This window comes from Polyergus mexicanus, unplaced genomic scaffold, assembly GCF_030449975.1.
Source record: "Polyergus mexicanus isolate NDT 795.1 unplaced genomic scaffold, iyPolMexi1.0 SCAF_3, whole genome shotgun sequence".
In the NCBI taxonomy this organism is placed as follows: Eukaryota; Metazoa; Arthropoda; class Insecta; order Hymenoptera; family Formicidae; genus Polyergus; species Polyergus mexicanus.
In genome coordinates this window covers 4,489,949-4,507,186 of record NW_027223323.1, presented here as the reverse complement: position 1 = coordinate 4,507,186, position 17,238 = coordinate 4,489,949, and the positions used below count along the sequence as shown (strand labels likewise).

Sequence of the window (17,238 nt, the reverse complement as noted above, 5' to 3'; positions counted from 1 at the left end):
ACCACTTTTTTTTATATTATATTATATAAGGCGCCAAAAGATTTTCTTTCCTTGAAGGGTGGAGAGAAGTTTCATTGCCTTTGAATATAAGGGTGCGCATATAAGTCTAAAGAAGATAGACTCGGCTGTACATAGCATGAGTATAACGATATACGTGCTTCGTAGGACGGGATTGGTTAGGGATTGGCGCCGTACCGCTGATCCGGGGTCGTCTAGGCATAATGCCACCCCTCGTAAGCCAGTCACGTCTCCCGTTGCCGTCATTTCCTGCACTTTCGCCCCACAACACGCTGCTGCGGATTGCACTAAAGTCATAATTACTGGCGGCTCAATCATTGACACGCACTACTTAGCGGGATATAAGCTTTTCAGGTACGATTAATTAAATATAATCTTGAATTTCGCAATACATCAGAAGAATATAGAGATTTCATCTATGAAAGAAAAGAAAAGAAAAAAAAACAGTATTAAAGAATATGGTATTTTAATGTGCGGATTTTAAGCGTACGAACTTTGTTATACAAAGTTTTCTATTTTGTGAAATATATAAATATAGTCGCGTAAAAAAAGCGATAAAGAGATAACTTCACCAAGTGCCTCCATAATCGCAAATATGAAATAAATACAATAAGAAGTAAAAAGTTGACGAAAATTGATGCAATATATTTGCTATAATATAATAATATAATAAAATCGATGATAATATTTCGTTGCATTTGCGGTTTAACATCCAGTTTCTAGCTTTTAAACTTATTGAGGCATATCTTTCCTATCTCTCTTTCTCTTTCTCTCTCGTTCTGTACAATTTACCATCGTAAATGTCACGAGGCTTCTCGAGGAAATTGAAAAAAAGCTGGGTAGCTCCGCTTCTTTTACGAGGCGTCAAACGTTTCACCTCGTTAAAAGCTGGCAGCCCGTGCCGGCATCGGCATTAAGTAATGCAATACGCTTCGTCGGCGAAAAAAGACGAAGGAGATAGTGGAGAAAAAGAAGAGAAAATGCGGTCTGTGAGGCAGGAAAAGCTGGTGGAACTTTCCGTAATTAATACGTTAAACTTTTTTCCCGGCCGCGCGCGCCGGATCTCACGCGCTCGTCCGTCCATTGAATGTCAATGATCGAAATCGCTCTTTGATATAATTCTCTTCTCACCGGCGTGAAGACGTGAGCGGGAACTCGTTATATCGTACGCCAGACTACCGCGATCTGTCAATCGATATATTTTAATCGATATATTTTCATTCGAGCATTCTATTTGACCAAGATTGCAACGTCCGTAATTGCGAAACGAATTTCTTTCGTTGATTAGCGACGGTTCATTATGTCGGCAATTACTAGCTTGTGTAATGCATTCAAGTGTTTCCTCGGCGGAATTAGCATGCTAACTAACTCCACCCCTCGCTCTTTACTCGTCACAGTTCGAGTTCGGCGCTTTCGTTGCTTCCTCTTCCCCCTTCTCTCTCTCTCTCTCTCTCTCTCTCTCTCTCTCTCTCTCTCTCTCTCTCTCTCTCTCTCTCTCTCTCTCTCTATCTCTCTCTTCCTCCGGCAAAACTGAATCACAGGTGGCAAACGTCGCAAATTGCGACACATTTATCCCGCGAGGGAACGTTCAAATATCATATGTGCCCGAAAAAAATATTATAGTAAAAATTACAATACAATTTTTGTAATCGTGAAACATGTACACGCAATATCTTTATTTAATAATATTATATACGTAATTATATATGTATTATATTTCACAAAGGAGTATTGTAATTATTCAAATTTTTTGTGATGCATAAACAAATGCATAATTTATAATTTATTATAGTAACAAATATCCTAGTATCTTCTAGCTTTACAATAAATATTGTAAAAGAAAATCTATTTTTTATGTAATTTGTACTATAAAATTTTCTTCATGTAGAGTAATATAATTCTAGTACAAGACACACATCATCATTTAACTATATTAAATATAGTTGAACAACTTGACGAGTATTGAATTTATTATGCAATTAATATCACGTCATGTTTGATCTGAATCATTTATTCCTTGTCAAATTCATTTGAAAAACTTAACAGTTTAAAAAAAAAAAAAAAGAAATTTCCTTTTCCAAAAAGAGCCAGAAAAAATATATCTATGACATTATTGATAATCACATGAACATTATTGATGTTTGAACAGATTCTGGATAATATCCCGATTATATTCCGATATATCGATGGTCACATATCGATGTTCGTCGGAGTGGAGGAGGATGCGCGTGGGTAATCGAGCTATAGGTGCAAACAAGAAAGGAGAATACCTATTTCTCCTCCTTCTCCGCGCCGGCCAGACCAGGCTGGATCAGACCGAATGCCACGGAGAAAGGTATCGCGCACACTACGCTGTAGATGGAACATACACAGTAGCTAGTCGATGTGATTGGCCTTGTGCCAGCAGCCCCTAACGACGCTTTCGAAAGGAGGAGAATCCTACTTGGTCCTCTCCAACGACGACGAGCCTCCAAAGATACTCGGGGACCAGGGCGGCGGTGATGCAATGTTGCCGCAATCACATTTTGGCACGCCTCGGTCTAACCTATACCCCCTGGGTGGGTGCCATCGATACCTCGCACCGTGTTGAATTCGACCGGTATCGACCATGCGGAACTTGAATGGTCATCTAACGGACGGTCCGAGCGAACCGACCGAGAGAGGCATCCGCTACTGTGCAAATTCGCGGCTGACTACGGTCGATTGCGCCTACTTGCTCCTCTCTCGCGTCGGCTTCTCAGCTTTCTGATATTCTTATTAAATCGACCACGCACATATAATAATATCGCGTCAATTAAATTTCGACGTAGATATGCAGCAAAATGTGTTCAATTTTATCGTCGAGAAAATCGCAACATTGAGAAAATCAAGTCGTTATAATGCGCCGGAGTATCCTTTTAAACGACGAAACTACATATGTACGTGTCCCATCATCTAACATACTAACTGTTGAGCTCGCAACAGTGTACGTACATACGAATAATAAATCTGTCGCGTACAAACAGTGAAACTACTTTATTACATCCGCTTTAAATCTTTGCTCGCTTTGTATTATACGCAAGTGTCCAGTGGTTCGCATATATTCTATGCCATTGACAGGGATATCGATCCGACCGTTGTTGTCACTTCTATGCTAATAGGATATATACCAGCAATGCGGATATTCAGTACCAGAAAGAGGATATGTTATGTAAAAGAGATGTATACATGTATAATAAGATATTACACATTTTTATAATATTTTTGTGCGACAAACAAAGCGTAGTTTTTTTTTTTTTTTTTTTTTGCAGTGATAGATATGGAGAAAATTTATAGTATCTTTAGAAGAGAAATCGTTGAATCGCCAATACTGTTTCTGTATCGCTCGCGGCGGAAGTGTTTCCGGATTTTCTCATTAAATAGGAAGATGAGATGCGTGGCGCCGTCGAATAAAGTGCCGTAAAATAAAGGAGTATCTCCATGGGGTGATTCGGTAGGCGCGGCGCGAGTTTCAGTAGCTTGCGGATGGAGAGTGGTTGTATCTAATTTAAATTCCCGACATAAAAAGCTTGCAGAACGCGAACGATGGTCGGGATAGCGTGGATCGCGGCCAAGCCACGTGCGGCTGCGAGATTCATTCCGCTTTACATGGCCGGTCTGTAGCCGTCCACTTCTCTTCTATCTTCATCCTACCCCTTGTATTCTGCCGCTCCCTTTCTCTCTGCTACTCCGAGATCTCATCTCCACGCAAACCATTCCGCGCCTCGAGCCAAGGTATGACCGGCAGCCTAATGCTGTAGAGGGTTTCCCGTGGGAAACAGAATTATCTAGCAACGAAGATATTCAGCGTCTCCGAGATATTTAGAAAAGAAAGAAATTCAAATTAATCTCAGAGGATTATAAAGATTAGAACATTAGAAAGAGTGGTTCTTTTATAATCATATATTTTTTAGTTTTGTTTTTGCTTTGTATAAGATTAATTACTATTAATATTAAAAACAGGACGTTATTACAGTTTTATATCATTTTAACTTTTATATATATTTCTTAAACAAAAAAACAATAATATTAAAGATGATAGCTCGTGAGATAGCTAGAAATCATACGGTTTTGGGCATAATAATATTTGTTTAGATTTAATCATCCAAAAAGCAAAAATTATGATCTTTATAAAACTTTTGATCTTCACTCGTTGAAGGTATACGAACGATTCGGCTAGAATCGATAGAAAGATAAAATTGAAAATCCACTTTCATTTAGAAATAGTATGGGTCTATTCCCGCAACTTTTCAGGATCTTACAGAGAAAGGACATCCAAAGGTTCTGGAGTGGAATCTTTCGGTCTGTGTGTCTTTTCGTTTCTAAAGCAGCCCCCCCCCTCCCCCCCAACGTCGTTCTAACTCGAAGTTCTCCGTCCATTACGATAGCAAAAGAAACCTTTTCCCTTTCTTTTCGTACGATTTCCACCTACTTCAAAGGACATCCATTAGAGGAGGCCGGCTATAATCTCTCTGGCACTGTTCTCAAAATCAAATCAGCAAACCCGTAGAGCTAGTTCGTCGTAAAAAAAGTACTCAAATGTGCTCAACAGACTTTTCTTGAAATAGCATGATAAATGGCAGATAATGCATAATCTATAAATGTTCCTTTTTTTCATGAAATTTATTGAACGAGTGCATGTAAAAGAGAAATTAATGAAAAAAGCTCAATATTCAGAAAGGATGTATTATTATTAAAGAGACGACCGTACAATATGCTCTCGTACATTGAGACCGCATATTTCGTAACCACTGTAAAAATTGTAAAAATATACCATACCGTATATTTTCTAATGCAAATATATTCACTTTCCACCATTAACGCGAGGTGTTTCGTGTTAAGGTGTCCTCTAAAAAGTCCAAGTTTCGGAAAATAAAAAAAATGCCGAATACATGAATAAGTACGCGTTACGTTGTACTCTCCCTGATATTCAAATTACCCTGACATAAATCTGGTAGGATTGTTTATATTATCGCGTGATTTTTTTTTTGTTTTGATTTTTTTTTTTTGACGACGCTGCGCGCGAAGTATCATGCATAATTCTTTTCGTTTGCCAAAAACCTAGGCCGAATAATACACCGGACGTCGTTACACGTAACTACTAGCGCGAAATTAGAATTTTAGCTTAGCATTATGCGCGATTAAGATATATCAGTTCGCATTGCGAATCCTCATATTTTGCGACGATCAACGCGATCGAAACGGCGCTAACAATGACCAAAATGATGCTGCGCGCAAATCCTCTCTTCCCCCCTTTTCCCTTCCCCCATCTCTCGCGAAATCGCCATGCTATCGATTCTACTAGCGTTACTAGTATTTCCGATGATTCTCGATGCATGCACGTGCGACGCATTTAAACCGCTCGTAAAGCCGAATTATGCCCGTCAAATATTAACACGATTCTAGCATCAGAGATCGCGCAATCCTCTCATTTGAAGATCGCGATATATTCGAGAGCAAATAAAGACTATCGATTATTATATGATCTACTCCGATGGAAATTTCTGAGGGGCTCTTTTGTTCTCATTTTATATTAATACGTTAACGATCTCTCTATATCATCTATTATTCAATCTTTAATGTAATAATATTCTCATATATGAATATGTGAAGTAATAGGTCATATTTTCGTACTTGGACTCTCTCTTTCACTAGAGGCTATCTAGATATTCATTCTGTAAATCCGATACAAATTCCAAATACGACAAATCCGGCACTTTCAACATTTTCGGATGCTATAAATGTTTCTTGTATTTAATCTTATATATGTAAATAGCAAGCGAGAATGGAGCATGTATATTAATGAATGCAAAGACGAGTGTGCTTTACTTGTCCGTCGGGACGCCTCGGCAAGGGTAATATACGTCAAGAGCCGGAAGCGCTTGAATTAGTTACAAATTCGGGCGTAGTAAACGATCCAGCGCTTATAGGACGAGAGCCTTGCGAGCTTTGGAAATTCTCGCCGCGTTGGATAGAGCGAACGGTGGCGCGCGGTGTAGGTAGGTTTACCGCGATAAATCACACAGCGCGGCGCACCGACAAAAGGGCTCCGACGAAAGGGTTGCCACCATAAACGTATAAAGTAATTACGCGCCGTACCCGCGACGATTCGCCTAAATTTCGCGACCCGTATGGCGTCGATCGCCATACGAAGTGTACGACGAACAAGCTGAATGTGATTTTCATCCTCGGGAAACCGAAGCGTCACCGCGACAGGAATTAAATTTCATCGCGTGCATTATCGGAACGTATATTCTATATGAAACGCTTACTCCAAAGCCCAGTCATGGCTTTTGTCGTCGTGGATTTCATTAAATTAAACCATCTTTTTTTTTTTTTTTTTTTTTTTTTTTTTTTTTTTTTAGGGGAGAGAGAATAAAAGAAAAATATATTTAAAAATTTTTTAAAATAATAGAGAAATATTGTATGCAAGCCACAAATAATTAGTTTTATAATACAACTGACATATATATATGGTATATTTCTATTCACCTAATTATTGTTTTTTTATTATGAATTACTTTATATAATAATTATTCCAAAAATCTGTCCATGTTTAAAGATTGAACATTTATCCTGATTCCAATTTTTAACAATTTTTACTATTTTAATTTATTACGGATTATAATACACGTTAGAGGAATTGTATTCCCAGAATTTAATAAATTCTTTTTTCTCTTTCTTCCTTATTTCCGTAATTTTCTTTTCGTACAAACAACGGTTCAAACATGTATTACGCCTGTCAAAACGCTCGGAAAAAAATTCGGGTATTCCGTTCCATTCTTTCCGGTCAAGAAGTGTCCGCTAACTTTCCACGAAAAGAGCCTGAATTTATATACCTATAAATTTCTTGGTATACAGCTTACTCACAGTAAGTTGAAAGTTAAGACAACAAGGAAGATTGTATCTGTTCTCAATAAAATTAATAGTTTCTGATAAACAAAGCTTATACGAACGAATTATCGTTTATCAAGATAAACTTGTTATCGAATTTGCTGTTACTAACCCGTTTTTTTTTTTTTTTTACAAAACAGCAATTTTGAGATTGACAGTTACAATTATATATATTTTAATTATATATATTTTTATTTATATATTTTTTAATTCTAACAGTTACAATTACATATATATATTTATTTATTTATCTTTAACGAAATTTTCCAATTGTTTAATGTCTCTATAATTTGAGAAATATTGTGTATGTTTTCCTATTAAGAAAATTCTTCGTTAAGAAAGCGTCGGATAGCTTCTTACAAGAACTGTTCTTCGATCCTTCGTTACGGGCGGAGATTGATGATCGCGAAAAAGCGTTTAAGCAGAAAAAGTCCGCGGCTATGCCGAAAAGAGGGAGCGCTTTCCCATTCGCGGTCCGTTAAATCGAGCGAAGAAATAAGAATACCTCTACCCGATAGCCATCTCGATCTAAGGGGGAAACGAGATGGGCCACCACGCTTGTTCGCAAAACGATATATTATGTATGCGGAATAAATGGAATAGAGAAGAGCTTCTAGTCGTAAGTCCTTCGAAACCAATAGAGCAAGTTAACAACTCCTGCCATTGCACGGTATTACATCGGGTGTACGCGTTTACGCGCGTGGCTTCTGTCGCTTTCGCCACCCGCGCGGTAGATAAGTTTTCGGACGGAAGACGTAGCGGGCCGGATAAATCCTCGAGACTTCCGGCGAAACTTCCTCGCGGGGCGAGGAAGAGGTCCGCGGGCGCATCGACGACCGCCCCGGAAGTCTGCACACGGCGCTTAACGTGAGGTAACGGCTCGCGAGAGCGGAGTATTCCAAAATTTTTCTCGGACATCCTTTATTGCGTATTCCCTCTGAAATGTTCGTACCTAGTGAATCCGGCGCTCTCGCGTATGCCGGAAACGAAATTTGCGACGGATGGACGAGCGAATTGAACTACGAAGGGCAGATGCGTCGAAAGCGAAATCTCCCTTCGATGAAAAATAATAATATACAATAAGTGATATATGTGTTCGACGCCGCGGGTTAGCGCGGTATGAAAATAACAGCGGCCCGCGGGTAAAAAATATTTTTATACGAATTTTATATGAAAAACGAGCAATAGCTTTCGGATAAAGCAAAATAATACGACGTAAAATTGAATTTTCCTATGGGAGAATAACGGGGCCGGTTGAAACGAAATATTTGACAATTATCTTGCCGGCGTGCTCGCGTATAAACATCGAACGCGTCAAAACACAGTCATTTTCCACAATTCTCCAGCGAACGTGTAAAACAATCGGATCGAGGAGCAACATTTTTTTATAACGATGATACACGGCGAGAGCAAAACATTTCTGTGCGCTTGTTGCCATAAACGTATCGCTTCGCCATTAAAACAATGCGCTCTCGACAAATCTATGCTTCGTGCTATGTTTTTCCCCGCGGATACCCTCCGGGCATCCTTTTTTTTTTTTTTACACAATTATTTTGCGCTCCGCGAAACGGTTTTTCGTAGAATTGCAATCGTCGTTCGACTTGGTGCATCGACTGTACCGACGAAGTAACGGCTTGCGCTAAGTATCTCAGCATACACATCTCCTCCCTGCCGCATCGTTGCCCGAGCATCAACGAGAAACCGTCCCCCCTTGCCGTTCCATCGTGAAACTTCGCGGAGTGAGCTGAAATCGCGCGCCAGGCGGCCGAATGTATTTCTCAGAGGGCTTAATGCTGGTGAAAGTGGAGATGCAGCACAATGGAGACACGAGGACACTGAGAAGATACAGAAGAGCTTGAGCGCAAATGTCTGCGTGCGGGAATACAGACGGAAAGATACAGGGCAAGGACCAGAGGAAAGGAGATTGAGAGGGATAACAGAGAAGAAGGCGCACACACTTGTGTGTGTCAATACAGTAACGCTCAACAGACGCGTCGATTTGTTTGTACGTCGTTGGTGGGAAAAGGGAGAAATGCGGTGGCGAGATGGAAACTCGTTATCAGAAACGCTCTAAACTCATAGTCCACTATCTTCGACTTGCGCGCGCCTCCTCCGAATATCGTCCGTTGAAACTTCCGTTCCCTCCGCTTTTCGATTTATTAGATTTCACAACAGACCAGAAAGAGCGTGATAGAACGAAAATGGAAAAGGACGGCGGCAAGAAGAAAGGAAAAGGTAAGAGGAAGCGGCAGAAAGCCAAGAGAAGCGCGCAGCGACGTTCTGGCTGCAGAATCTCTTTGGCCCTTCTCTTTCTCGGCACTAGCAGTTCTTTTTTTCGTTCGATCCTGCAAAGTTTTCCTGGCAGGTATCCTGCCCAGGGATTCTGCCGGAGCTTCTCTCTCTCTCTCTCTCTCTCTCTCTCTCTCTCTCTCTCTCTCTCTCTCTCTCCCCCTTCTCTTCCTATGACTCGTCCGCAACAGTCCGATATCATATCTATCTACCGCTTCGTTGCTTTGTCTTCTGCAGGCTTTCTCTTACGCGCTCTTAGTTGGTAGTCTTTTTCTCTTCGAACTTGTTTCCGACATCGTTCTCTCCCCTTCTCGCCACTGCGTACCGCTGTTTGCGCGATGGCGGTGGTGGCGGCGGCAACGAAGACGACGGCAGCAGCAGCAGCAGCTGGTTGCGGCGCATTCCCGAGTTCCAAACTTCGAAACTCTAACGAAATCTCGGGCAAGGTGAATATTTTATGCGTAAATCAAATCCCGACGAGTATACGCGAGGATCCGTGGCACGGTGCGGCCAAATTCAATAGTAGCATAACGCTTGGCGTGCTCTTCATGGTTGTACGCCGCGTTCTCTTATCTCTCTTCTTCGTAGGATATCTTCTCCCTCTTTGTGTTCCTCTCTCTCTCTCTTTCTCTCTTATTCTAGCATTTACCTCTTTTCTTTCTCGTATACATTCAATATCCCACACCTAGAAGCCTAGCCTTTACCGGAGATATTCCATCGTGGGTATCTATCGACTATTGAATTTCTGTCGCGCGCGCTGCAACGACGCGCGCGTTATCGAGCCTATTTGCATCGCTGGATTCAATACCGCGCAACCACTCAACGTCTCGTTCGTTTTGAGGCACTCTCGTAGAATGTGCGCGGCATTATTTCGAGAAATCAAGCGAGACGACGCGCAATTATACGCGATGAGAGTCAGGATTCTTGAGATTTAAGAGATCGCGGCGCGCGAGATGTAATAACGAGGTATGCATATAGAGGTGTGTGAGTGTGTGTGTTTTATTCCAATATGAAATATTCGGTCTTACGAGGGAAAGAAGAACCGGGCTCCGTTCACATCTCCAGAATGGAATTCGCTTCCGCAAGACGCCTATACACAATACAACAATAAAATTCTCCGTCTCTTTCTCCTTCGTCGGACTTTTCGTACTGGGTTAAGGGGGGAAAACGCGGTTCCCTCTGCGACTGAGCGACCCCATGACCAAGCACTCGGTCAACATAACGCTCTGCAGAATAATCAAATATTCAGCAGCACTCCTGCGTCATACGTTTAACCGTGGATCCTGTCTTTATTTATTTGTTTGCGACGAGTCGTTTCCACTGCCGAACGGGACACTTACACGTATAGAAACGCGTGACAAAACGGCAAGCAAGGAGAGAAAAAGAATGGAATATTTTTTTTCTTATCCGAAACACTGCCAACGCAGCCTTTCACCCATATACGATTCTGACCTAAAAAGTCATGTATTAAATTAATAAATTACAAGATCTCTCTCTTCCTATCCCTATATCTCTCGTTCTCTTGGCTTCTTTCCGAATAGCACGGTTTACATGATCCCGGCATTTGCCTCTTGCCGATCTTCACGCATCCTTCACCCGAACGTCTCGGAAAATTTACGTTGAAGGAACCAATTTCTCAGAATCATTCAAACGTTTCATTTCATTGGTTCCGCTCTACGTATTTCGTTACTCTTGAAAAATTGCTCCGACACGCCGCAGAGATACATGTACCAACTTACGTCAAAAACAAAATCGGGTCTCGCTCCCAATATTAAAAATAAACATTTTAAATTGCGTTCAAATACATGGATAGAAAATTTACGTAACAACAAAATTCAACGTCCAAACGATCCGGTTCTGTCAATTTGCAGAAATATCCAAGACTCTAAATAGCTAACTTTATTGGCGTTTTGATTCTTGACATTTTAACGAGATTCGACGAAACTCTCCGGCATTTTTTAACAGGCCAAATAAAAAGAAAACAATAATTAACGCTTAAACACAGAGCGACAGCGGAAAATAGCATTTCGCGCGCGTATACCCGCATTGAATATTCGCTATGCATACTCCGTTTGCTCTGGTTGCGGTATTCATATACACGGTTTCGCGGCGCATACGTGACGCCGGGGATGAAAACGCTGAATGAAAATTAGATATCCCGAAATATACCGGTGACGACGACGGCAGACGGAGACCGATTGTGCGCGAAATCCGCGCGAGCGCGTTAAAGTATCACAATGACGAGGCAGGGATGCATTTACCGGTGCTCTCGCCGGTGCTTTGACGACAGTCGCCAGATAGCTCTTTCATCCGGTAATTAGCCAGAGAGCTCGAGGAGTTATCACCTGGCACGATCGTGGCTATGCCCCACGTGCAGGGTGGCTCGTCTACCTGCCTACCTCCGTTCCAAATGCGCGGGATGGAGTGGCGCCGGCGTACGGAGTAGGAGGGGATGGCGGCAGGCTCTCTCTGTCTGCCGACCTCAGTCTTTAATTAATTAACGCTGCGTCGAATAATAATTATCGAAATGAAAGATGATATCGGCGGGCTTATTTATTGGTATATCGAGCTAACGATATAATCCTACCTCTCTTACGAACCCCGCAGTACGGCAGCTACGGTCGTTCTATATGTTGTGCGAGCTTACTATATGCCCACCTCTCGGCTGTGTCATCGACCGATATCTAAACGCGATTCCCCTAATTGATTTGTAAATTAATTTGCCCGAGCGTGTTCTCGTATATTTACGGCTTTTAATTATAGCTCGTTTAGCGCTCCCCCAGAGTTCCACCAACGCATGCAAAGTATAATGATGCTGATTCTTCGAAATGATTATTTGTGTTATTAAAAGTAAGATGACTTTTATTTAGCTTGACTCGTTCTTTCGTTCATTTCGCGTGCGCAGCCCTCCGGTACGGCCTTCTGTCTCCGACATTTCAAACATGTGCACAACGCTTTATTGTTTTATTCAAGTACCTCTCTTCAGTACAAGTTCGCAGTGGTAGCTCGAAAGGCGTTTAAGACAAATTGCATTCCGCGAGGATTCAATCCAGTCATGGAAATGTTCAAAGTTGAGGGAGATCGCGCGGATGCGTTGGAGACCCTTCGAGAGAAATAAAAACAGCGGCAAGCGTTTCGATGCGACCAGAGAGATAAAAGAGAAGGAAACGACGCGGTCATTGGAGAGCGCAATTTTGGATGAAGGGCAGGTCGATTCCCAGACTCGTTAGGCCAGCACAAACCGCAAATGCCGAGTCTGTTCTACCACGAGGAAATGGGATGTGTGTATGTGTCTCCCCCCCCCACCCCCCTCTTTGCGAATTTCCTCGATATTAAAGCCCGAGCAATGGGATTGCGACGATTGGTGGCGTGCGGTGATCTGCTTGGTACCTGGATTCCCGATAATTATGTGCCAATTAAATTTAACGACTGTCCATTATTCCCAGTCTACGTACGCTCGTGTATCCGTGCTCCCTTCTTCCTGTTTCCCTTCCCCTTCACTTCTCTCTCTCTCTTTCTTTTTCCCAAATACTGATTTTATCATCTCTCTTTCGGTCATACAGTTGCGCGACCAAATCGGCAACAACTATCATTCGCCTCGCAATCCAATTACTTTTTAATATTATCGGGCCGCGTCTGGAATCGAGCTGCCTTTGCGAAACGTCGCGCGACCACATTGTAAAACTACGAAGAACTCCCGCCGGCAAATAAATGCTTCCCAACTAGCTGCGTCCTTTCCTTTCTCACATACGTCGTTGTCAGAAGCCATTTACTCACCACGGCTCTCACCATCGCTATCAAATAGAATAAAGTGCCAGCGACCAGTTCCGAGGGAAATTGGATGTTTGGAACGTAATTTGCTACGATCGATCACATAATTCGAAGAAAATGGGGAGAAAGCGCAATAAATATTTTCGTCACATATCGCATTTTATCCTGTCTTCTTTTGTGAGAGAGAGAGAGAGAGAGAGAGAGAGAGATCTTTAGTTCTTTCATAAAATATTTGGATTTTATATCTTGTTATCTTTAATTATAGTTGTTATTATAGAATATATATTATCTCTTGTATTATTATAAAGATCATATCACGCATCACGTAGAAACGTCAATATCTAGCATTCACGTGTTAAAGCATCCAATTTCATGCTATCTACTCGTGTAATTGTTTTAAAAGTATATCCCTCTTTGCTGCCGTTCTCCGGTACGTCCTCGTTAAGAATTCAAGCGTTTCAACCACAGATTAACCCGCCATCGGCCCAGTGTTTGCTACCGTTTTCCAAGCTCATTAAAAGAATGAGCCAAACGTACAGCAAGCTCTCAGCTTAATTATCCCGTTGCAGATGTAAAACATATTTAGAGCGCAATATTTACACGCAAATATAATTATCGACTCATTTACATATATCTGCTCATTACATCAGCGTGTTCGCTGATGATTTATTTATTCCGTGATGCACTCCTATCTAAAATTGCTATTTAACAGATGGCTAAGCTAAAAAAGATAGGCTAACTTGTCATCGAAATGCATTGGCGTATAAAGAATAAAATAAAACGTCGAGCCGGTGCTTAAGGCCTTCAATATTTAGAAACATATTCGATGAGACGAAAAAAATGTGAAATATGTATGCGCGAGAAGAAAGATATAATAGTACTATTCTTTAATCAAATGCCGATTATTCCTAAGCTGTAAATTGCAGGATGAGAAATAAATTTTTAGAAGGAATTCTCTCCTCCAAATGTAGATCTTACTTGTTCAAATTTCCCGATAAACTAAAACATTTATTCACTTTTATCTGCCAATTTTGGAAGATATTTTATTTAAAACTTTCTTGCGAACTCTTTCAGCGCATCATCTCGTAAACGACATAAATACAAATTGAAAATTTGATCGCATTATATAGTATGCATGCAAATTTATAATAGTTTTCCATCTTATAATTACTAATAGCATGCTTTTATTGAGAAAATATATATTTATTGAAAATCTTACCATTCCCTATCTATCAATAAATTCGAAGGCCACTCGCGTCTGTAGAGAAGATGGCAGCAGGCAAGCTTGTTATTGTAACTTCTAACATCAAGTTTAGGAATTCGTGTTGTGGAAATGGGTACGGTGCTCGTCATCGGCACAGAGAGTAAGGAATAGTCGGTAGGGGGTGAGCACCAACACAGAATGACCACTAAACACCTAACAACCAACAATAGCAGTCAACATCGAACATCGATAAACCAACAAAACTTAACCACAAGTCACATTGTAACGGAATTCAGCGAACATTGAAGATCCACCAATACATATATATATATACATATATATACATACATACATACATACATATATATGTGTGTGTGTGTGTGTGTGTGTTTGTGTAGAATATATGCACAAAATGCACAATGTTGAATGACGTATGAAATACGTACGTGCGCACGAAGAATGCTTCTGCCACGGCGCATCGTCAAGACGATGCTATAAGGAATAATTTTGAATTGTATAATTTGCTGAATAACGCAAATGTGTATTTCGAACACATTCTACCAAATTCAACGCAATTGCCAATAAACAGAGCACTTTCGGGTCCACGTTCGTTTTGCGGCAGATCTTGGCCTCTCGCAGGGGTCTCCCATTAAAACATCAAGAAGATAAATATTGTACTAATTGTGAGACACGAGAACGTAAAAAGAGTGAGATACGTTAAAACTTAATGACACATCTTGAGAGACACCGAGTAGGGATATGATGACGTACCACATCGAGTACATTGAGAACGTGGTTCGCGCGGACGACACTAGAAGTGGTAGTAGTAGTAGTAGTAGTAGTAGTAGTAGTAGTGGTAGTAGTAGTAGTAGTAGTTGTTACATTGTGTGTTGTGGTCGTGGCAAGAAGAAGAAGAGATGGAGGAGGTGTGCGGCGCCCCCGGCCAGCCGGTCGCCCGTCACACCCTGAAACAGAATAATATTGTCACTCCCCTGCGAAGAAATGCCGTCCCTATCGACTATCTCCTCTTTGTCAGCGCTGTCTAAATATAACTCATTCGTTAGCGATGTATCTTATGATATATCTGTAGATAATAATTTATATGATACAGTCATGACATTTTATACCCCTGCAAATATTTGCGATAATTTCCGAAAAATTACCAAAAAAAAATATTTTATCTTGTAACAAATATATTTAGTATTTTGTATAAAGAGAGAGAGAGAGAGAGAGAGAGAGAGGACTATCGGATTTAAATGAAATAGGAAGGTATCAATGGTGTTTAAGAAAATCTGTATCAAATTATATTCATAAGCTCTATTGAAATCAGTATATCCGTTTACCGAAATCGATAATAAATAAAAAATTCAATCTTGACGTTTAAAATTATCGGGATATACGTCAAATGTTAAAGTTAGCGTCCAGATTGAAATTAAATTCTTCACTCGATGCGTGCTTTTACGTGTGAGAGTCTGACCTGACAGTGTCGATTCCGTTTGTTACGACTCGGTTTTATCAGTGGCTCCAATACTTTGCTCATACAGAGTAGCAGCGGCGCGAAGTCTCGCCGTGTGGAGGGTCGAAACCGAAAAAAGGGAACGAAGCTTTATATCGAGGAAAAGGGGATTTCGGATTTGCTGGACCGTGTCCACCCCCATTGCATCGTTTACACTAACACGAGCGAATAGACAAGCACGAGCGCGCGCGCCCGTCTGTACATACGAAGGAAAAGCAGAAAGTTGACGGAACAAGAGAAAGAGAGAAAGAATGATGTGACGGTGAGTAGAAGGGAGGCTTAGAAACGGGAGCAGCGACCGGGATTTTAACGTCGAGCACACTCGTTTCGAGTCGATAGGTCCACTTCGACTGGCTTGGGAAGCAGTCGACATGGTCCAACAACTTCCTCTCTGGCTTCCACCTCGCTCCGCGCCCTCCATCGCGCGCCCTTTCGTCCATCTAGCCATCATCTTCGTAGCAGGAAACAGGGCGTGAGTGGATGGAAGTTTTCATACGTAGCGCTCACACGCAACTGATAAAAACACCGATCTTCGATCCTTCCTCGACTCTCGTTAGAAAACAACTACGGAGGTTTTTTTTTCAGTTCATTCGCTAGAAAAAGTGATCGCTTGTCATAAAGGGATGTTGACAATTTTTATGCAATAACCTGTATACGAGCACATCGAGGAGCTATCGCGTTTTCTGATGTAAATTAAGGAATTATTCGTGATATTCAATCGAACGAAAAACGCGAGAAACGATGTCGAATAAATTGTCAGACGTAAAAGACTCACTCACGTGAGAACCGTAACACATGTCTCATCACGGTAAGAAGGATACGTGAGGTTTATTTAATTCCAAGATAGACTCCGGCACCCAATGGCGAGGTAGATTCGAGTATGCTGATAGCGAAGTATCATGATTATCTCCGACTATTTAAGCAAAAGATCATGAAAATCTTTGTTGGTCGCAATATGAAAGTTAAATATTGTTGCAACGTGCTTCAGCATGAGCTGAGTGATAATGATCCTCCGAACGATAAAACGTATTCATTCAGAGGAAAACAAAATAGAAATAAAAATATGTCTCTAATACACATACACATTTAACGCGAATAGCATATATTATATACGTATATCTAGCCTTTTAGTGTGTTAAATCAACTCTTTTGACGAAATTAGATTTCATATAATTGGGGAGAATTTTTTTTTGCCGTAGTACCTATTCGTGTCGGTATTATTAAAATCATTATTCTCCTTTCCCAAAATTCGTATGAAAATAAATAGAGAGCTCACTGGCAATAGAGGAACGCAAACAATGGATTCGCGCGCGCACACATAGCGAGACGTATGTGTGGGTGCGAATGGACGGAAATATTACCGCGGGGCGGGGAAAGGGAAACGGAGACGCCGAGAGAAAAGCGAGTTAGTGAGTGAGGGACAGCGTTAGCAAGTTTACTTTGTATGCCACGCAGTGAAGAAAGTTCCATCCAGCTGTTAGTCGCGTCTTCCTTAGTTTTCCTCTCGATGAAAACTCAGTCGCGAGTT

At 41.2% G+C, this 17,238-nt stretch overlaps 1 protein-coding gene across 5 annotated transcripts in view; it reads right to left on the bottom strand.

Annotated features, from left to right (window-relative positions):
* Positions 1-17,238, bottom strand: part of Bru3 (bruno 3) — a 384,657-nt gene that overhangs the window by 363,480 nt on the left and 3,939 nt on the right. For all 5 annotated transcript variants that reach the window (XM_070316023.1, XM_070316022.1, XM_070316018.1 and 2 more), the window contains exon 2: positions 14,966-15,159. In XM_070316023.1, coding sequence (XP_070172124.1) covers positions 14,966-15,159 — 194 coding nt within the window. The remainder of the gene's footprint in view (positions 1-14,965; positions 15,160-17,238) is intronic.